The 21721-nt window shown below is 39.2% G+C and overlaps 2 protein-coding genes across 4 annotated transcripts in view; both read right to left on the bottom strand.

The window, feature by feature from the left end:
• Window positions 1–2929: 2929 nt before the first annotated feature.
• LOC117452525 (creatine kinase U-type, mitochondrial-like) lies at window positions 2930–9180 on the bottom strand. Its single transcript, XM_034091217.1, has 10 exons — window positions 8605–9180; window positions 6863–7030; window positions 6304–6502; window positions 6124–6219; window positions 5799–6020; window positions 5600–5685; window positions 4713–4836; window positions 4281–4415; window positions 4060–4185; window positions 2930–3164 (listed from the first exon to the last, which is right to left on the bottom strand). The coding sequence occupies exons 2-10, from the start codon at window positions 7006–7008 to the stop codon at window positions 3048–3050; spliced, it is 1251 nt and encodes a 416-aa protein (XP_033947108.1). The 5' UTR covers window positions 7009–7030; window positions 8605–9180; the 3' UTR covers window positions 2930–3047.
• Window positions 9181–10021: 841 nt separating this feature from the next.
• The window catches only part of rasgrf2b (Ras protein-specific guanine nucleotide-releasing factor 2b), a 45579-nt gene continuing 33879 nt past the window's right edge, over window positions 10022–21721 (bottom strand). For all 3 annotated transcript variants that reach the window (XM_034090210.1, XM_034090209.1, XM_071204358.1), the window contains exons 18-28: window positions 20626–20715; window positions 18388–18494; window positions 16771–16883; window positions 16338–16398; window positions 15497–15600; window positions 13908–13992; window positions 13614–13811; window positions 13307–13386; window positions 13105–13222; window positions 12946–13014; window positions 10022–12105 (exon numbers count right to left, since the gene is read on the bottom strand). In XM_034090210.1, coding sequence (XP_033946101.1) covers window positions 12013–12105; window positions 12946–13014; window positions 13105–13222; window positions 13307–13386; window positions 13614–13811; window positions 13908–13992; window positions 15497–15600; window positions 16338–16398; window positions 16771–16883; window positions 18388–18494; window positions 20626–20715 — 1118 coding nt within the window. In that variant the 3' untranslated portion in view covers window positions 10022–12012. The remainder of the gene's footprint in view (window positions 12106–12945; window positions 13015–13104; window positions 13223–13306; window positions 13387–13613; window positions 13812–13907; window positions 13993–15496; window positions 15601–16337; window positions 16399–16770; window positions 16884–18387; window positions 18495–20625; window positions 20716–21721) is intronic.

Here is a 21721-nt window from a genome sequence, read left to right on the forward strand (position 1 = left end):
ATATTTTGAATGATGACATGCTTTTGGTTCATATCTAGATTCTCTGAACTGATTTTAAAAATCTAATTTGAGAACTGATACTCAAAGGAGTTTGAACTTGGTGGTCACAGTATATATTTACCTATTAATAATGATCTCACCATACTCATGTTTGTGTCACCCTTTGATTATACTACCCTCTACTGTCTGGTTTCATCAACTACACACGTGATAATACATGGTATTAAAAGGAGAAAAGCGACTTTGTTAGATTCAGTCTGAAGTAAAAAGGTGTGGCAATATTAGCAAAAGTTGGCAAATTATCAATGATATTTGAAAATAAATCAATATTTATTTTGCATGACCAGTTTAAATGTGGGACATTTAAATATACAATTATTAAAAATGTATTTATACAGCCATGTATATTTGGAAGTACTATAAATACAATAAGACACAATTATACACATAAACATCAAAATAATTAAAGATGTACAGTGTGCAAAATTAATTCTTCTCAATTGTCCGACCCGATTTTAGCATTCACCGGCTTCATTAAGGTCTCTGAATGTTTAAAGATTACCACTGCCTTAAAACTGATTTGATTAGCAGTTTCCTTCACATTTGAACACTTCAAACAGCACAGCAGATTCAGATTTCTACGGCATGGAAAGGTAAAAATGAGGACATTAGACTTCAAATGAAGAGTGTGATGATAGCTATGGGCATTAAAAGGAGAGGGACAAAGACTCCAGTGTGTTTCGCTCCGTTACATAGGTCCCCAGCACAGCATCTGACACTCACAGAATCCACGTTATTGCACACATCACTTGTCATGCATTCTTTTGTGATCAAATTTTCAGCAACTGCAACAGAGAAGGACGGGAAGTATTACATGTTATAAGATAACATATGCGACAATATTCACAGAAGTTCTGACTACTCAAATCACACAATAATATAAAACATAATAATAACATATCAAAGCCACAATATTGTGGTAAATGCAACATACCGATGGAGGTGCTGCAGCGGTCATAATGTTCAGCACAGTCCCAAACATGAGTGCAGGAGCCAGGGTTTGCACTCCAGCAGGTGAAACACTTTAACCCACACACTGCAGGCAAAGCAGAATTGATATTTTTTACAATGACCTCAATTTACTGATTTTTAGATTACATTTTATGATGGCTGCTCATCTTTACTGCTCTTACCTCCTGACAGCATCATACAGATGATCCCCAAAGACACACACAGCCTCATTGTGAGTCAATTGGAAAGCCAAGGAATTGAAAATATGTCCGACCTCTGATGATGTCAAATGAATGTTATCCACTTCCTGGTGTATTTTATATCCACGGACAAACCAATTATGTTTGGACAGCTCAGAGGGGAGTGTCCACCAGTTTTCCTTTCATGTTGACCATTTATTTCATGTTTAATCATTTATTTGTACCTGGCTCTCAAAAGTCGTACCAATTCATCATCAATAACAGTTTCAAAAACATTCCTGTGTCGAGGAACGTTTTCTTAACCTGAGTTACATATTTGTTTTTACATATTGTCAAAACACTTGAACCATCTTTGTTGAAGCTGAAGCTGCCTCTCCTAAAGGTGTAAATGTTTAACTAATTGCTGTTTCAACAGCCAAGAAACCTTGGCAGATCTTTATTAGAGCTATGGAGTTGCCTATTGAAGTCTGCATGTATGCTGATTGTGGTCGAAAATACCAGTTAGTGTAAACACTATTGGTTCTATGTGAATTACAATCTTACGTATTCAGTATCCCTGCTGATAAAATCAAATTGTATTCTCTGTCAGATAAACCCTAGCCTTATTGAGATTATAATAATTGCAGCATTAAACCTCACCAACAAGCACTCATATACACACTAATCTTGTTAATGCAGATTTCTAATGGCATTAGTAGATCTACGTCATTAATCTGCAGAAACTAAAATAAACTAGAATTTAGAAGGGCCATTCACCCAAATAATTAATGAATAATTTCTTAATTTAATTTGTTGTGCTTTTATCTTTTTATTCATACAGTTTAATCCACACTCCATCTTTCCAAAGCATCTACATAAGATGAAGTAACTTTGTTATACTGTAGTGTCGACCAGCCCACTCTGTTTGTTCTGTCTGGTGTTTGCAAGGATCTTGACCTTTCACCCCTGGATTAAAGGCCTGAGACAGGTGAGGTCTGGATACCAGGTTATCCACCGGCTGCTGAGAAGTGATCTATCCTTTTGACATTTTTTTAGTTCCTGATGCTATTTCTTCACTTGCTGCTGTAACAGTGGCTATATTATTCTTTGTGGGTCAGAACAAGCAGGGATTCAGCACATATATATAGAGTTGGAAAGTTTGTGACATTAGTGTGCAATATATAGCTTTATTTTATTAAGACTGGCAGTCAGCCGTGGCCTTTTTCTGAGGGATAGAAGGGACTAGAGTGAGTCGGCGTTGTTGTTTGCACTTAAGTTGTGCTTTCTTTTCTGTTTTACCTATTACGCTCTTTCTAATTACCTTGTTTTTATAAATTGCTTAGACTATTTAATTTATTGTAACATGTTGTTTTTGAGATAAACACACATAACCTGGCTACATTTGATGGACAAGTGGTGGAAAAAATATTCAGATCTTCTACTTGACTAAAAGTACTAATACAATAATTCCACTTCATGATAAGTAAATATATACAAAACTGTAGCAAAAGCAAAATGTAATTAAAGAAGGGAAAGTAAAAGTTCTGGTTATGCATAAATGACCCTTGAGAGAGGTTTGACTTGGTCTTTCCTTATTGGATTTGGAGAATATATCCTTACATCGTGATTCATTTTCCAAAACAGAGTCTAACACCACCAACATTGTGGACATCTGCCAAAAAATACACCTTTTTTTGTCAATCAAGTTTATTTAGTCTAGAATTAATATGCACGTAAATTATTTATTGCAAGTAGGTACAGTGCTATACAGACCATGAATATCTTGTTAGACCAACAGTTTAATTAACGGTGGTTGGAGTGCCTACTCTTTTCCAGGATTCCCTGCAAAGGTGATGTTCACTTCCTGAACTGAGGGATGGGGGAGGGGATCTTGATGTCCTGCCCCCTCTCTAGCCTCTTCTCACATTCGATCAGGTAGTTAACTCCATCAACCACTAATTGTACCAGCTCCACCTGTGAACATATTGTCAAAAATCGTGGTTAGAGTTTCACAGGTTCAGGTTACACTTACAGTTATATTCAATTATGTATTATGGTCCTGAACTTTAGGAACTCTTAACTAGTATTCATCTCACTGAGGTTCAAGAGTCATTACATTACAGTCCTGAGTCTGTGGGATTTCATTTAATGCATAGGAACTATAAGCAAACAAGTGAAATTAGCTAGTGTGGTGGGGAAAAAAGTGAATATTTTGTTAAACCTATCTTTTTTTACTTTATGTTAAGTTACAATTAACTTTACTACAATTGCAGGTACATCTAGACATTTCGCAAATAAGTGGATTTTGAAGGTGAATGCAATTTGTGTTGGAACTAATGTCATGTCCATGGAGAATACATGAAGATGTTGAAGACAGTTGCTGGTTGATCAACTCTTTAACATGTGCAATCAGGTAAGAAAAATGAAGCACATTTTGAATACATTGTATTTCGTATATTTTTAGAGTCTCAACGCAATGCACTATCCCCCCACCCTTCAATAAATGGCTGTCTAGCAAGATTAACTAACTCCACAAGACTTCCTGAGCCTTTCAGGAAGGACTTTCTCTGCTTGACTGTGGTGGCAGACATCCACTACCATGTCCTTGATAATGACCTTTCACAGACCTAATTGGTAGTGTCCATTGGAGGCCGTCCTCACAATCTGTAGGAAAGAGCCGCAGGAAGGGCTCAGCTCAGGAGACAGAGGTCTATTACCTCACCTGGCATATCACCTGGATTACAGATTAAAGAACTGCAGGGGATATTCTTATTCAGAGCACCTGTTAGGATGTCTGCTCTCTCTGTGACTCTGTCTTTGCCTGCCACTAAATTCTACTTTTACTTCAGCTTCCACTTCAGGTGATTACCTCTGACTTGCCGAGACGGTCGTGGTTAGAGATGTCGACGGTGTCTCCAGTGGCCGCCGTGTCCACACCACCAGTGCCCCTCTTCTGAAGCCTCAGGTTCTCCAGGATCTTTTTGAAGCGAGGGTCCTTAACAATAAACATTAAACATCAATATGTTGAGAATACAGGAGGAAATATGTGTTGTTTGAGGGGAATCCTCAGTGTGTTTTTTTTTGCATTACCCTGCTGAGCATGGGCAGACGGACATGCACCCCCGCCCTGAGTCCAGTGCCCAGGTTGGAGGGGCAGGTGAGGATGTAGCCCAGACGGTCATTCCACATGAACTCCCAGCCTCTCTCCTGAATAAGATGCTCCACCTACAAATTACAAGAAAGTATTGTATTTTTACTTTTTGGAACACACATTTGAAATATAATTTCAACAGACTGGAGATAAAATATTATTCAGACAAATAAGGCTCTGCTTTTTTTTCGATTTTTGGTAATTCCAATCATTGTTTTAATACAGCCTCATACTGTAGGCAATCATATGTAAGTAGTGTGTCTGTAAGTACTAATATCAATACTTGCACTTAGACAAACTGAATGCATTTTTGTTTTCTTTATTTAGGGAAGAGAATGACAAAAATGTTTTAAAACTTTACACATGCATACCTGTTTAAGTCCTCTACAGAACCTTTCAAACACTCTCTTCATGTTTCCTCCTTTCTCCATGGATATGATCCTTGTGTGGTCCTCCTCATTGAGCCAGAGTAAGAAGTTCTTCTCGTTGTTGTGCCTGAAACCCCAAACAGCAGAAATGAATTCCAATTCAGAGCTGGGTTTTAGTATTAATACCAATCTGAATCTGCTGATACAATTGAATCATTCAGCAGTATAAATGTGTTGTCAGGCAAGACATTGGCTATCAAGGCACAGGTAGGGAGGCGGAGATCTGAGCAACAGTATTATATCAACAAGGAAATTATCCTACATTTTGAGTTATGGAGGTAAGGGAAGTAGAGAGGCCAGAAAATTTTTTGCAAAGAAGAGTTTCATTTAATTAGTGCAAAGCAGTATTTTAAAAGCATGGAAAGGATAATTAAGGCACAAGTAGATTACTCATCAGTAATGGAGGGTATGGACGAGCTGCAAGCGAACGCCTCAGTGTTCCACCAGTGATGTTTTAGGCAGAGGAAAAATAGTTTTTCATGCATTGTGAGACTAATTAACAATAAAGCACCATTGTTGTTTGCTGGTTATTTTAAGCCTCGCAGCAATAGGGGAATGCATTTCTTTATAAACTGTTCGAACGTGATTTTACAGAAAAACTGTGTAATCTAATTCTACAGTATAAGCCACTTCTCTCTACACATATTGGTCCTGTATTGTACGATGTTGGTGTCTAATGGTGCCTGTTGTCAGAAGATATTTCCTAAATAACCCTTTGCGTCCAACACATTGATAAATGTCTTCCAATATGCTACACTGCTTTAAAAGGATGTTTGTGACTACAGCCAATCAGCACTGTTTATTTTAGACAGGGATTTGCCTCGGCTTACCAGATCCCACGAGCATCAGGCCAATCTCTGGCCATCCCGGAAGCAGTCAGCAGAGGTGACACAGGTTTATCAAACAGGAGGTGCTCCTGCCAGTGAAGGGACAGAGGAATCATGGGGAACATTAGTTGCCAACATCCATCAAAAAACAAATAGAGATACTTGTCTCTGAGTGTGTGCGAGGGTATGTTTGTGCACTTACATCAATAAGGTGTTGTTGCTCTCTATCAGACATATCTCCCAGGCTGTAGTAGCGCCCAGCCAGGTCCCCCTTCAGGCCGGACAGAGCGGTCACACACACACGCTCCACCTCACGGCGCTCAGAGCGCGAGCATGCAGGGGGGAGACTCAGTCCACGGATGCTACGCCCGGTACGGACACGAGATGACAGCACATAGCGCTCATCAAACATTCCTGAGGTGATCTGAGGAGGTGAAAGCATTACGTCACTGCGTGTGGGAGTTTGAGCAGGTTATAGGAGGAGGATGGGATGGAGAGAAATTAGTTAAGAGAAATGCTGGTGTAACCTTTGAAGAATCCAGGTCAGTGGGGTGCTTCATTGTGCGAGGATCGTAGCCATTGTGTCTATCCTTGATAACAGGATCAAAGAGCTCAGCAAACAGCTGGTGGAGAAAATAAAACACTCAGTTTCACATCTCATTTTTGGATTGTACACACAACAACACACTGAAAACATGAATTCCAACCTCGTAGCTCTCCTCGTCTCCAGCTACCATGCCCACAGTCTTGATAAAGGGGTGTCCTGGGTTGTCCACCCCGGTCTGGATGCACTGGTCCACGGTCCACTCGTTGGAGGTGGTCTTGTCCCTCAGGTGTCCATAGATGGTGGGGGTCAGGGCTGCTGCCATGCAGTTGTTGTGCTTCCTCAGGTCAGGGAAATCAGCGCTATTGGAATAAAAAAAAAAACACTTACTTATTGTTTGGACAAGAAGCTTTACAACTTACAAAACTGTTTTGAAGTCTGTAACCAAAGACCAATCACGTTATAAATCCTTTAGTTTGCTTCAGCATTTTGAGAATAAATTCATACATGTCTGCATTTTTTGAAATATATTTCTTAATAAATATTATTAATTTTATTCGGTAGATTAACTGTTCCAAGGAACTTGATTTGTATGTATGCCATGCATTGTGTTTGAATGTACCTAAATGATAAACTGATTTCATATCTCTTATTTTATGGAGAAATAATATAGGCATTTTGGCTGTATGGAGATTATTGAAGAAAGTCACATAATTATGTACCTGGGTGGATAGAGCTTCCTCCTCTCAGCTGCATCAGCAGTGCTGTCACAGAGAAGATATCCAGATGTCAGAGAGCCAGCTCCCACGCTGGCCAGAATCACAGCCGTGTTACGGCCAGATATCATGCGGGTGAAAGAGTTCGCCATGGTTACCTGTTCTGGTTATTACCTGGTGAAAGGTCAGAGGGTAAAGTTGATTTTCCATTAACACTGTGTTTTTCTAAACGAAAAAGGTTACAATAGAGTACATTTATGTACATTTTAGTCTGTGACAACATGTAAGGATAGGATTTACTACATTATTATTTAACTATTTAATATAAATAATGAAAATCCTGCATCATAAATACTTTTAATTTAGATTTACCAAGAATACTTCAAAGGTATTGCTTTTTTTGTGTATTGTAATGGGAATGCATGACTTTCACTTATAACAAAGTATTTTTACAGTGTGGTATGATAACCTTTACTTAAGTAAAATATCTGATTATGCTGTCTACCACCAGGTTGCTGCTGACAGTCATCAAGTATCATCAGCAGTTATTACTTGAGTACTTTAGTTTACCTCTGAATACCAACGTGTATTTATACTGCTTGTGGTTATAGTTGTTTTATCTCCTTATGGAGTTATATATGACAGCCTATGTGTTTATGTTTATTTGCGCTTCTTTACTACAGCATCCTGCCTGAATGTCACAGAAGGCATGATCTAGAAGAACATTAACACACATCTTCAGACTAGACAACTAATGTCATTAACCTATCAAGTCCTCAAGTGACAGATTACAGGATTTCAGGATTTGTGCACATCACCAATTAAACATATTCTATATATGTCTTAATCTGTATAGGTTGAAGTCACCTGGCCATCACACCCACACACAGTATTTATAGTAGCAGTTGGTGAGGTTAAGCTGGAGTGCCAGTTTAGAGGTGGCATCAGCCCAAGACAACACATGATCCTCTCTGACAGTCTGGGCTGCTTGGCTGAGCTTACACAGAAACAACGTAAAGACAGAGAGTGGGCTTTAAGTGAGGAAGACTAAAATATAGAAAGTAAGTGAGAGGAAATTGAGTTTGAAAGGAGCTGTGGACAATGGATGTTGGATGTATGAAAAGAAAGACTTGTAAAGAAGCAGGAGTTGGTGATGATAGTAAAGGAGGAGTGAGGGTCAGTTGGGATTTCACAAAAGGTTAAGAAGAGAGGGGAAAAGGTTGGATTAGAGAGAATCTTGTCCCAGACTTGAAGATTAAATGAAGAGGGAAGGTAATGAGGAGAGGCACTTGTGACATGTGACCTTTCTAAAAAGAGGAAACACAAAAGGGAGGGGAGCTGTCTACCTGCTGATATCAGGCAGATTAAGAGGCCCTAATGCAAAAGGCTGCTGTGCCGTGTAGACCACATAATGTGTTATACATGTAAATCTAGTGGGCATGTAAGAAAAAAGATGATGAACACTGTTTTCAAAGCTATTTGAAACTTCCATCAAATATCATTAGAAAAAGTGATCAAAAAGAAATCCTCTTAAAGTCTTATGCATACTCTACAACAATATACATGTTTTTTTTTTTTCTTGAAATCACCTTTTCAGAGGACAGTCACAAGTTTGATCAAAAACAAATAAGTGAATAATGTGTAAAATGCAGCCTAAAAGCTGTAAGCAACAATTTTACTCCCCACTGGAGAGGCAAGAAACATGGACAGGGCTGCTAGAAAGGAGAGGATGGGAGTGTATTGCTCACCTGAGGGTTTTCTGAAGAGTTGAGGTGGCAAAGGGCCTGTGTGTTTCCTGCAGCTCAGTCCGGAGAGGCTCGATCTGCAGAATGAGAGCAGACTGAAGAACAGAGACGGGATGGGTGCACTGGATAAGGATTAGCCTCTCACTAGGCGTCAGACAGAAAATCCTCTTTCGACTGTCAATCAGCATTTCTGTCAGTTTGGCAAACATTACCTCCCATGCCAATCAATGGCATTTCAAATTGATATCATCACCTATGCAATAGTGTCTCTAATTTGGATGCCTTCTACTTATTTTATTTCCAAGCAATTCAAGTACAGTATTAATGATTTTCACTCAGCTGCTGTCTTGGACTGAAAAGGGCTGAGATGTCGCACCAACAGCGTTCTGGTAAACTTTGACTAACTGTCGTCTAACTGTCGCTTGGAAACAGGAGTCATGTTGGTTAATCTGCTATAAAACTCCCGCTGAGACACAAATGCTTGCAACCTACAACTGCCAGCCTCCAGTTGGTTTATCAGCACTAAAAACGGACAGCAGATCCCACACTAACAACTTGTCAAAGTTCCTCGACAGCATTTGGAACGATGACTTCATCGCCTTGCAAACACGCTCAACTTCTGATTCACACATCACCGTCTTGTTTCTTCACACTATTCTTCTCTCCCTTTCATTCACGCCAACATTATCTCCTGCAACAAAAAAGAGCAATGTAAGTTGGTCTAACAGTGAACGCATATTCAACAGGGTTTCCTCTTCATACTGTAAGTGTATTATATTAAAGCTGTTAAATACTATAGCTAAGAGTTATGTAATGAAACATTCCCTCACCATATTGATTGTCAGCTCACATTTAAAACATGTTTACTGTCTAAAATAATTTCAGGGGAAATTAGAGAAACACATTTTTCTTTTTTTTACACTTTTTGGTTTATAACCGTTAAACAGACAAGGAGCGGTTTATATGTTTTGTACACAGGTCATCATGCCTTTGCTGTAGCAAATAGCGGCAATGCTGTACATGACCACCGCGTGGCAGGATTGCATCAGTGCCGGATTACACTACATGATGATATGGAGGCCTACAGACAGATGTTATTTAAAACCCACATGTGACGAGTCATTTGGTCCCAGTCTCATGCACCTCTCCAAGTCTACTTTTAGACCTCATCACTAAATTAAACCCATTGATGTGCAGGAAGATTTTTTTTGGCAAAATAAACTGTTCCCTGATCAAAGCAAACATTTATCTCCCATTATTTTAAGAGTGTAGTCCCACATTGTAGTATTTTTGATGCACCTTTGAGCCGTACATTATGGTGAAAAATGGACATAGAGGTTCAAATGAAGAGCCGCTGTTTAGAGGAATCAGAAGGATCCTAATATCTCAATGATGCGTTGCTCGAGAAAATACGCAAACATATAAGGCATGTTGAATTTATTTCTCCTGCACCGTGAACAATGCAAACAAATACACAGAAATGAAAATAAAATACAAATGTGGCATCCTGTATGTTAAACAAACACTTAGAAATACAGATGCAGTGCAAAAAAAGGTTGTGTTTTTTTTTTTTTTAAAGCAAAGCCTCTAAACATTTTTCTTTAATCAATCTGGAACAAGGTTATTGTTGGATGAATATTTTTTTACTGAGGAGTGCATCACTTCCAACACTGCTACTCCATAACGACAGACTGATTTGCAGATGACTCGAGCTGAAAGATGTGATGTCATAAGCTACACTAAGAGACAAATGTGCCAGATTTGATGGACAACATAGTATTTCTATGCCTTTAAACTGAGCCTCCTGACAGATACAGAGACAATATTCAAATAGAGAAGCAGAGGGAGCGTCCAGTTAGACATGCACAACATACAGCTGTTGTGTACATGCAGGACAACTACTGTATGTTGATCATATCAGCAATACAGAAAACATTCTGGTTATTCAAATGCTACATCTTTTAACGTTCAAAAGACATCGTTTTTTTTCTTCAGAATATAGTTAAACAGATATCTTGCAATACAAGAGGCTGGGATGCAAAACTAGATATCAACATCAAAGCAAGATAGACAAAAAACTACAACAATAAATTAATATTCACAGCAAAACAATTTGTCATCAATCATATGATATGTGTGGAGTCACTTTATACAAAATAGCATAAATACATTATCTGATGAAATAAATAGCATGGTAAATAACGATCATACTGTCACTCAAGCGAAGCTACATCTCAAAGAGTGCAAAAAACGGTCCCAGCTTACATCCAAGAGTTACACACTAGGACTAACTACACACGTCAGTATCTGACAATTTAAAAAGCCAAAGAAATCAAAGTGCACACATACCAAAGCTTTGGGTCGGTTATTACAATGTTTAAACACTAGAGAGATATTTTCTGCAATGACTTTACTGTGTTTACACTAACATGCTACTGTTTAGTCGACATTATCTATTTTCTTAAGAAAACATTGTGGGGAAATTGACCTACACTAGTGTAAGGCACTGATAAATGTTTTAATTTCGTATCATTCAATTGTAAATGGAGGGCTTTAGACAAAAACCTACTATAGACAAATGCAGAATTCAGTTGTTCTACAATGGAAACATTAGCCACTTCATCAAAATAAATCAAATTTCTATTTAAAATGATCCAAATTATGGTATATTTCCACAATATATTTAAAGGCTTAAAGGCATATTTTCATACCTAGCCCACTGAGGATGCATAGTGGCTTAGAGTCACCCTGGTTAGAGTGAAGCATGCTAAGCTGAGGGTCAGGTTGAAGGCCATTTAGACAGTTACATCCCAAGCTGAAATCATGCAAGTTTTATGCAGTGACCATCATGACATAAAGCATTTTTTTGGGGCTTATGCTCCAGGACATGGCACGGAAATGCATAGGCAACAGAACACAGACAACAGCACAGAGACACGAGCTCAGACATCTCTCTGACACACTATCTGTATATGCTACATCTCTGTTACATCCACTGTATTACACTCATCCTACACTCCATGCTCTCAGCCTTTCCTGCACTCTCAGGCTGTCTGAGGAAGTGTGATGTCATGCGCACCACATGCTCCACTGAGGAATGATGAGCGCACACAGCGAAATTTCCTAAAAACCCTCACACAGTGCAACTAAAACCTTTCCTCCTGTTTTCCTTGGAGATTATAACTCCACAACCTTCTCATGCTCCCTCAGTCCCTTGGAAAAAACCAACCGTCCAACCGTCATAATTGACTCTAAAGATATCTCTCACTTCAGTCAGTGTCGCTCTTATCTTCATTTCCATGCTGCTCTCAAATCTCTCCAATTTCCTCCTGATTGATGAGATAATGTGGGCGTGTTGCCCTCGGGGGGTCCAGGTCTGGCAGGCTCCCACTGGCCACAAACAGCTGTAACTCAGGCAGGGAGCCTGGGCTCGATCTTCAGCGAGAGATCGTAGAGTGTGTCTTCATCCATGATGAGAGTCTTATCTAGCAGGTACTGGGTCACCTGGACAGAAAATATCAAAGGGGGGCATATTGTCCTGAACAGAAACATATTCGTACATCTATGGATTATTTTAGTTGTTTTTAATTAAAGACTGAATTGTTTAACTTTTTTAGCAACTAGAGGACTATATGGTCTTGAAAGTCTTAATAAGGAATACATAGAAATGGATATGCAAATATGCAGCTTAATTTAAATTAAATGGAAATGTTAAATGGCCTGTACTTATCAGGTCTTTTCACCCCTCAAAGCGCTTTACATACTACGAGTCATTCACATCTCATTCATGCAAAGCAGTACCAATTAATCTATGAGCTAACATTCATACACATTTGCACACCATTGGCCATCGGGAGCTACTCAGGGTTAAGTATCTTGCCCAAGGATACATCAACACAACCTTCTGGTTAAAAGACGACCGCACTGCCTCACAGCAACAGTCGCCACAGATGTTATCGTCCTCTTTGTCTAAACTACTCTGCACAGTTTTCTGATTGGTCCATCAAGGGTGAATTGATATTCTCTTGATGTTTCAAATTTGGTATATCATATATAAGGTATTTTAAACCATTTCACATTAGATGACCAGCACTTCCGCAAAGGATCTTTCATGTCAAACCTTGTGTTAGAGATGTACTCACTTTTAGATACTGTCTTCTAAGGTAATCTTGACAATTGACGATTTTTCTGCCCCTTTTTAAAGAACTTCAGAACTCTGTTTTTTACTGTTTTTTTTTTTTAAATACTTCGTAAAGTAGCAAAGTAGACTGCAATCACAGTCTACTTTGCTGATGTTACTGAGAAAAACAACTCCTATTGTGAAAATATCTAAGAGACAAGTACCTTGGCTTGATGCTCTATTCTGTAAGGAGTCTGCTGAAACTGACGGATCTCTCGGATGATGTGGGATATCTAAAGAAAATGGGGAAATTAGGTGGATATTTAAAGACAAGATTACACGTAATGATAATTTTCATATTTTGTATTCATTTATGTGCGTACCATCCTCATTTTGGAGAAGTTAACAAGACCTTCGTCTGTGAAGTTGGGTGTCCCCTCCTCAATAAAGGCCAGATCTGTGAGATACATTCCCAGGTATGGCACACTTGGAGGGTTGCAGCTGGAAAAAAAAGTGTGAAGGAATTAAGCACATTATTTGCGTTCATTTTGAAAAATGTATAACGATTGATTTGCAAAGTCTCACTTTTTCAGGGTCTCCCTCAGATTTTTAAACCTTCCCTCAGACGACACAGTCTTCTGTAGTTTGTCCATCAGTGCTTTAGTCTGGACAAGATCACAAATATATACTTAATTAGACTATTTAGAGCAACAAGGAGGAACATGCATTAAGCCAATGTCCTATTACTCTTAATAAAACAAGATGAAAGTCAAACTAATTTGCTCCTGCCTCTGAACATCGCAGAGACCAAATCACTTTTTGTAACCTTTTAAGATCCGGTAAACTCTATTTTTTTAGTCATACATAGAGTATTGATGGGGAATTATTCCACCTGTTTGCTGATTTTAGCCCAGGTCTTCTTCAGACGGTAGATGGCGCTGCGGTTGAGTGCAGATGTGATCTCCAGGACTCCGTTGTAGTTGTTGAGACAGCGGCAGATGTCGGCCACAGCGACCCACTTCTCTATGGAGTTGGCCCTGGAGCCCACATCGGTGTGGGTCATAATCTGGGATGCCACCAGGTTGCTCATCTTCAAAGGGAGAAGAAAAGAGACAATGAAAGTTTGGTGTTGGATATTTAAAGGGTCAGAATAAAGTTTTATAAATAAAGACATTTTGGAGCTTACTTCATTGAAGTGTTGAGTAGTTTTCATGATGTATGGTGTCCTCTCTGTCTTGTCCACCTTCATCCAGCCCTGTCCCAGGAACTCTCTAAGAGAGGGGGCAGAAACATGTGGTGAGTCAAATTAGATCACAGTCAATATAATATAGCAGTAATCCAAACAGGTATGAGTAGCAAAAACGACTTAAAGGTCCCATGTCATGGCCATTTCTAGTGATCATAATTCCATTGTTGAGGTCTACTAAAATAGATTTACATTGTTCAATGTTCCAAACTCACATTGGTTTCTCATACAGCATCTCTGTATAGTATGTGTATTCACTGAATTTCACTCTCTGTCCTAAACGCCTTGTTGGAGCTCCTGCCCCCCCCCCCTCCCTCCCTGTGAGCCCAGTGTGCTCTGATTGGTCAGCTCGCCCACTGGCTCGCTGCTGCGAGGAGCTGACAGTGTGAGCTGGCTTACTGGTGTGGTTTCCTGCTTGCTGCGAGACATCGTGAATGGACCCGGGAAAGGGGGGTGCTCAGGGGGCTGCAGCAGCCCCATCTGCGAGGCTCCACTAGCTCCTGCATCCCCCCCCGCACCCCCAAACACGGCACACCTACAGTGTAAGCGTGCCACAGTGTAAGCGTGCCACAGTGTAAGCGTGCCACAGTTTCGCCGCGCTGCAAGGCTCCACTAGCACCCCCCCTCCAGCGCGTCACATTTTCGCCGCTAAAAGAGTGTGTGTGTGTGTGTGAGGAGCTCCACGGATTGGTCCAATGGGTTCATTTGGGTATGGGCACGTCACTCTACCCAGGAAGGAAACTATGGAAAAAGAGAAATCTTGAACAAGGCGTTTTGGGGCAGCATAGACAGGTATTTTCTGTGTTAGAGTTTTACTCGCTACAGGGTGTACTTTGAGGGTTTGTGACTTTGCAGACCGTTTACATGCATAAAAGGCTACATAACACACAAGGGGACGGGTAATAACCGGAAAAGCATGACATGGGACCTTTAAGTAAAGACATTGGTCTAATGAAGGCTGTGGAGAAGTCAAGAACTGAACTAGGTGAGCATTGCAATAGTGTTGGAGGAGAATCTTGCATTGTCATCGAGCCAAATGAAATGTTTTGGGAAACTACAAAACACACATTTGTTTCCATCAATTATTTAAAAGTTGGCTGTGTTTGTTATTGTTTTAGCTGGGGTATAATTCCATAAACTGACAATTTGGATACGTTTTATTAGGCCCCAAAAGTCTAAGATATCTTTTGTGTCTAGGGCACATAAGAAATACATAAAATGGGGATACATTAAGACTTTTAATCTGTTTTCATAGATACAGTAAGTATACTGTATATGTTGTTTCAAAGAGGAAATACACATTTGCAATCGTAAAAACATAATGTAGAGTTTAATTAAACGTAATCCCCCATACCTTACACAACCAGCAGTAAAGGAAACATAGTGATGTCCATATCTAGTAGGTCAATATCTAAAGCAAAACCTGTGGTGATTAACTGGTCTTGTAATTATAAGCAGTATCCAAAGCTGATTTCGTTTAGTTTGGCCTGATGCAGATGACAGAGTGTGAGAGTTATGAGAGGACTGACTCATAAGGAATGCTTCTGAAGACGATGTGATCCAGAAGAGTGATCTGCTCTGCCAGCTCCATCGCTGAGAGAGACTCGAAACACTCTGCCTTCGGACAGTCGGCCTAAACACACACACACACATAAACACAAACACACTGCACAAATGAATTTTCACACCAGATAACAAGGAGTTATAAATATCTAATAAAGAGACAGGCTTTGATGATGACAGTTGACAGTTCCCTGGAGACCGTCACCGTCATACAATGATGTGTAAAAATAAATGTGTGTGTGTGTGGGTGTGTGTGTGTGTGTGTGTGTGTGTGTGTGTGTGTGTGTGTGTGTGTGTGTGTGTGTGTGTGTGTGTGTGTGTGTGTGTGTGTGTGTGTGTGTGTGTGTGTGTGTGTGTGTGTGTGTGTGTGTGTGTGTGTGTGTGTGTGTGTGTGTGTGTGTGTGTGTGTGTGTGTGTGTGTGTGTGTGTGTGTGTGTGTGTGTGTGTGTGTGTGTGTGTTTCCCTGTCGTGATTTAGCCAATGTCATAAACCAGAGGCACTCATGACTCCTGATTATTTTAATCTCTGGGAGTTTATAAAGTATTTATTGAAAATCTGCAAGTACTTTATTTTATCCCAGAGAGGACCACATTGTATTCAAATAAAACAATTAGATTTTTGTATTCATCTTTGGGGAAAAATAAAAGCTGCTGACTCAGCTGGTCTGTGATAACAACGTGTTTACATTATGCAGTACAAGTTAGAAATAATTGTCTCTGCCGTTTCCAGATGCTGCATTGATCCAGCAGAATAATATCATATCAAAATTATCATGAAGTCCTGACAAGTTTGCAATGACGCACTAACCATCTGTAGGATGTCCTCTATCCTCAGCTGGGCATCGTCCTGCTCATCGAGAGAAAGGGCACTAGAAGACAAAGTGGAATAGAGTAAAATTCTACTGAATAGTACAGGAATTTAATTTAATTTAACAGAATAGATTGGAATAGAACAGAATACAACGGAACAGAAAATAAGCTTTCAATATAACAGAAATTAATTAAAGAGAATAAAATAGAACAGTATACAATACAGAGCAATGTAGCAGTATTGAAAACATATAACATAATAGGACAGAGCAGAATATAGCAGAATAGAATAGAACAGAATAGAACAGAATAGAGTAGAGTACAGTAGAGCATTGCATAATATAATAAGGGAATGTTTTCATGCTAATTTATTACACAAGACAATTTTATCGAGTGACATTTTAAGTGCTTCATATTACGCATGCTTGTACCTCAGTATGTTGGCAGTAGCTTTTCTCTCCTGAGGCAGAAGGTCAGGATCTCTGAGCACCTCCTCCAGGAGACAGATCACCGACATCTTCAGCTCCCCGTTCATCTCAAAGTCCTAAACAAAAAACAAAACAAAATGTTATTGTTCAAATGAGGGACATGCTAAGGATTCTCCAGCACCCATCAACTAGTACAGTAACATTAAATGTTCTCACTTGCTAATTATTTTCTCTAGAACTTGGTCTAAATTGTTCTTTTTCTTTTTCTTCAATCTTTGTTGAAATCTTAGGTTAACATGTTGTAGTGATTTACATTTAGACTATTTGACCTAATTTAATTGATAGTAATTATATACATACTGTAGTAGAGCTTGAATTGTCATTTTATCTAACATTTTTCACATTGCCATAGTTTAGTAATTGTTAAGGTTTCGGGACTGATGCACAAAATACAGAGACGGGAATGTATTATACTTATATTACTGTTGTGTCGTCCAACTGTTGTTTGGGTGATTAAAGTAGGTGTTATCCCAAAGGTAGTTGTAATGCATTGAGAGAGAAAACTTTCGTGTTACAATCTGAAAAACGTAGAATGAATTTGTAAAATAGCAAGATGTCTCTCTTGCGCTAATCTATCCAATCTAAAGACTGATAAATTAAGCTGACAAGGTACTGATGCAAAGATATCTTTTAAATGTATCCTGTAAATCTCTTTTAGCCACATCGTCCTAATGGCCTATTACACTCACTCGCAGTATCAAATGTATGGTGACATGTCTGCATGTGAAATTTGTTGTAGTTGTATGTGTGTACTTGACTTATTTCTAGTCTCCACCTATTTATTTGAGCAATCATCAATCACTGCTCTACAATCCTTTATGTCTCCTGACTGTACATCCTCCTCTTGTACCCCCTCATTCCTGCCAGCCATTACTGCTTCTTTTCCTCTCGTTTCCCTTTCACTCCCTCCCCAATTCAACTCCTGTTCAAAGGTCAGTTTTAACAAGCTCTTTGGCCTCCCGAGCTAAAATGTGAGTGGGTGTATACGTGTGCGTGTTTGTGCTTTGTCTCTGTGTTAATAAGCCGACTAAAGCTGGCCTGTCATCACGGCATTTTGTGCTATTGAAGAAAATACATAAAACAGATCGATTCAGTTGGACTTCTGGGGGGAGAGTAAGGCAATTACTGTGATGTTCACTTCAATAGAGGCAACACTGGCTGTTTAGCAGAAGAGTAGGTGGACTGAGGCGAGTTGAGATGGTTCTACAGTTGACACGACAACAACGTTCAGCGTGTATTTGTGTGCATATGGTTGTTTATATGCTCAAGAGAGAGCACTGGAGCAGAGAGAACGCATCAGACGTCTGCTTTAATGAGACCACAGATTTGATCACCTCAGCAAAAACAGGGGACCCCACACACACACACACACACACACACACACACACACACACACACACACACACACACACACACACACACACACACACACACACACACACACACACACACACACACACACACACACACACACACACACACACACACACACACACACACACACACACACACACACACACACACACACACACACACACACACACACACACACACACTGACCTGTGAGTGTTTGGACACCCAGTGCCGCAGCACGTTGAGAACTCTGTTAGTTGCAGCTCGGCGGATGATAAACTCTTTATCACAAGTTCTCTCAGAGTTGTTAAACACTGTAGAAAAAAATAAGGAAAAAGAGAGATGGATATAATTAGTTATTACTGTGTTGGTATATATACATCTTTCACTAATTACCTGGGGCTTATCTCTATTTTCCAACTAAATAAAATAGGTCAGTGATAAAAAACGTATAAAAGTTAAATTATAGCACTCGAAAAATGCTTTAATATAAATAGTTTAAACGTTTACAGAAGTAAAAAAAAATTGCAGCAAAATGTACCTAAATATGAAATGTAATAGTGTTTTAATGTGTCAAGGATTATTGTGATTCTAAAGGGTTATTTCACACTTAGTGGATAATCCACAGAGAGAGAAGGGGTTTTTAATAATGATTTTTTTAATATATAGATTTCATCTCCGTTTTGCGATTTGGTTGATCAATCTATTAACATTTAATATGTCTCAATTTTGTGATGTTTTGCTAACACATTCTATGACAAAGTAAAGAATACTATATATTGTTTTAAAACTTCTGTACTTTAACATTTAAAAAAAATGTTGGCCTTTTGTGGTTTTTACAGTCATTGTAGGTCAAATTTCATTCCCAAGGCACTGCGAAAATACAGAGGCCGCCAGATTTAACAGTTGAGCTCATTATGGATTTGAGTCCTCTTTTTTGCAGTTAAGCCCCATGCCCCCGGTACCGGGGGCAAAACGCAACATCTTGCAAGAAACAGCATCTGAGGGCTTCTTAACATTTAATAAACTATGAATGTATCATACCCACTTAACGGGAAGAAACTCAGCTATCAGACAATATTAACAATTTGTAGCTAAACGAAACACAAGGGTAATATCAAGCCTCTGAATTAGCCCTGAGCGAAAAAATGCTAACCCACTTAGCACAGAACTCACGGTATAAATACTTTATTACTTATTGGATCTGCACAATCAAGATATCAGATTAAAGCTGAGATTCCACAGATTCTAGAGGTATGAGTATCATCACTGTGTGACCAAAACAGGGGCAGTGAAGGAAAACCCAGTCAACACACCATGTAGCTTTACAGAGCCAAAACGGCAAATATGTCCTTTGCTGTTTTTCTGATCAAAAGTTGTGTTCAATGGCATTAAAACGATAAAAACGCTGCTGAAGGTTAATCCAATGTCTCTGTGTCCCTTTGAAATGATAATCCATCATCATATTTATGGCCATAACCTACTTTTCAGTTTTCAGAGCGTAATATAGCTTTCGGTTTGGGCAAGCTGCGTGCGCATCACTCTCATTCTTCAATGGTAACATGTAGGTGGATTTAGGAACCTCCCTCTCGATTCTATTGGCTCTAACGGTTCAAAAGAGGTGTCAATCATCAAAATCGACCGAGGGGGGCCAGAGATATGGCAAATCCCACATAATGACCCCAGAAGTGTTTCCTTTGTTGCTAAACCTCTCTAAAAAGGTAAAATGTCACGTGTTTTGCATAAATCTTGATACAGGGTACTTATATGTTATAGTTTGGATTCCTAAAGCTTTTAGTCTACCATCCCATCATTCAAGGGTGATTTTCACTATAAGTAATGTTTTTTTTTTTGGAAGAACACTATAATTTACATTGTTTTACTATGTTCAATCTGAATTTACTTTAAAATAAAAATAATTCTTTATTGATTCTGACTTTTCTACATCCAACTCACAGGTTTATCATTGCTTTTAGAAAAAATATTATTAATTTACCCCTTTTAGAAGTGATGATATGGTCATTGTTCTGGGAATTACATTTTTGAGCCTGAGACCTGAAAAACAGGCTTGGGGCTTAACTGGGTAGACCTTTTAAAACTTGCAACCTATACATTTTACAGATTCGGGTAAATCCTATCCGATACAAGTATTACAATTATTATAAACTGTCACAAGAAACAAAATATGTGTACCATGTTATTTTGAAGTCGCCATTGAACAGATATTTTCTTTATTTACATTTGTGTGTGCGCGTGTGTGTGTGTGTGTGTGTGTGTGTGTGTGTGTGTGTGTGTGTGTGTGTGTGTGTGTGTGTGTGTGTGTGTGTGTGTGTGTGTGTGTGTGTGTGTGTGTGTGTGTGTGTGTGTGTGTGTGTGTGTGTGTGTGTGTGTGTGTGTGTGTGTGTGTGTGTGTGTGTGTGTGTGTGTGTGTGTGTGTGTGTGTACCTGGTGGTGAACCATGTCCTGCTGCTGCTGTAGCGATAGCAAAGGCTGACACGGGAGAGACTGAGCAGCGTGAGTTCTCCCCTGACTGGACTGCAGAGACACAGTTTTATTTTGTTTAACTAAAGTTCAAATTACCTATTATATTAATTGAATTTAAAACCCCATTGTCCTTTGTACACCTTATCAATAACCAAAAAGTTGCTAGGTGCTTTGTAACCCTCTAATGAAACATACAGATAAGATAAGTATGATTAACTGCTCATGTAAATAACAAAAATGGGATGGTTAAGTGACTTTAACCACATTTTCAAACCATCAATTTGCATAAAGTAAAATTAGTTTGTAGACATTGGCAAAGTATATTCAACTAATTTACTAGTTATTTAAGGCATAAACATGTGAAACGGATACTTATTCATTTGTACTGTTTTTGAGTGTTATAAATAAATATAATTTATATGAATTATGCAAAATGTAAAATATTTCAATTAAACTATTTGTAACTGTTTGTCTTTGTCATCACTTACAAACTCACAACCATTGTCACCGTCATTCCTGTTATAGACACATTTTAGACCAAAAATGGTGCTGTTAGCAATATGTCCAACAACCTTCTCAGGAATATTAACCGTTATCATATGAAGGAAAACAATCCCAAGGCATTTACAATAACACTCACTCAGTCACACACGACCAGTTATGCTATTGTCTGTCTGTATTGGAGCTTTATATTATGCTGTTCTACAAAAGATGTCTGCCTCCTGGGTCAGGGAACTTTGCTTGGCTCTGCAGAGGGCCTCCAGCGGTGGCACTGTGGTCTAGTTATGAGTCATTAAACCACACACACACACACACACACACACACACACACACACACACACACACACACACACACACACACACACACACACACACACACACACACACACACACACACACACACACACACACACACACACACACACACAACACACACACACACACACACACACACACACACACACACACACCACTTCAGGGGACAATACATTGACTTTAATGCATTTCCTGGAGACTTATCCTAACCTTAACCAACACATGCCTAACCCTAACCAAG

This window comes from Pseudochaenichthys georgianus, chromosome 9, assembly GCF_902827115.2.
Source record: "Pseudochaenichthys georgianus chromosome 9, fPseGeo1.2, whole genome shotgun sequence".
Classification (NCBI taxonomy): Eukaryota; Metazoa; Chordata; class Actinopteri; order Perciformes; family Channichthyidae; genus Pseudochaenichthys; species Pseudochaenichthys georgianus.

Coding starts and splice junctions, on each gene's coding strand:
- LOC117452525 (XM_034091217.1), bottom strand. CDS start 7,008: ATGGCGAACTCTTTCACCCGCATGATATCTGGCCGTAACACGGCTGTG. Junction 6,021..6,123: donor CTGACCTGGATTCTTCAAAG/GTTACACCAGCA, acceptor TCACCTCCTCAG/ATCACCTCAGGAATGTTTGA. Junction 3,165..4,059: donor ACCGTCTCGGCAAGTCAGAG/GTAATCACCTGA, acceptor ATATGTTCACAG/GTGGAGCTGGTACAATTAGT.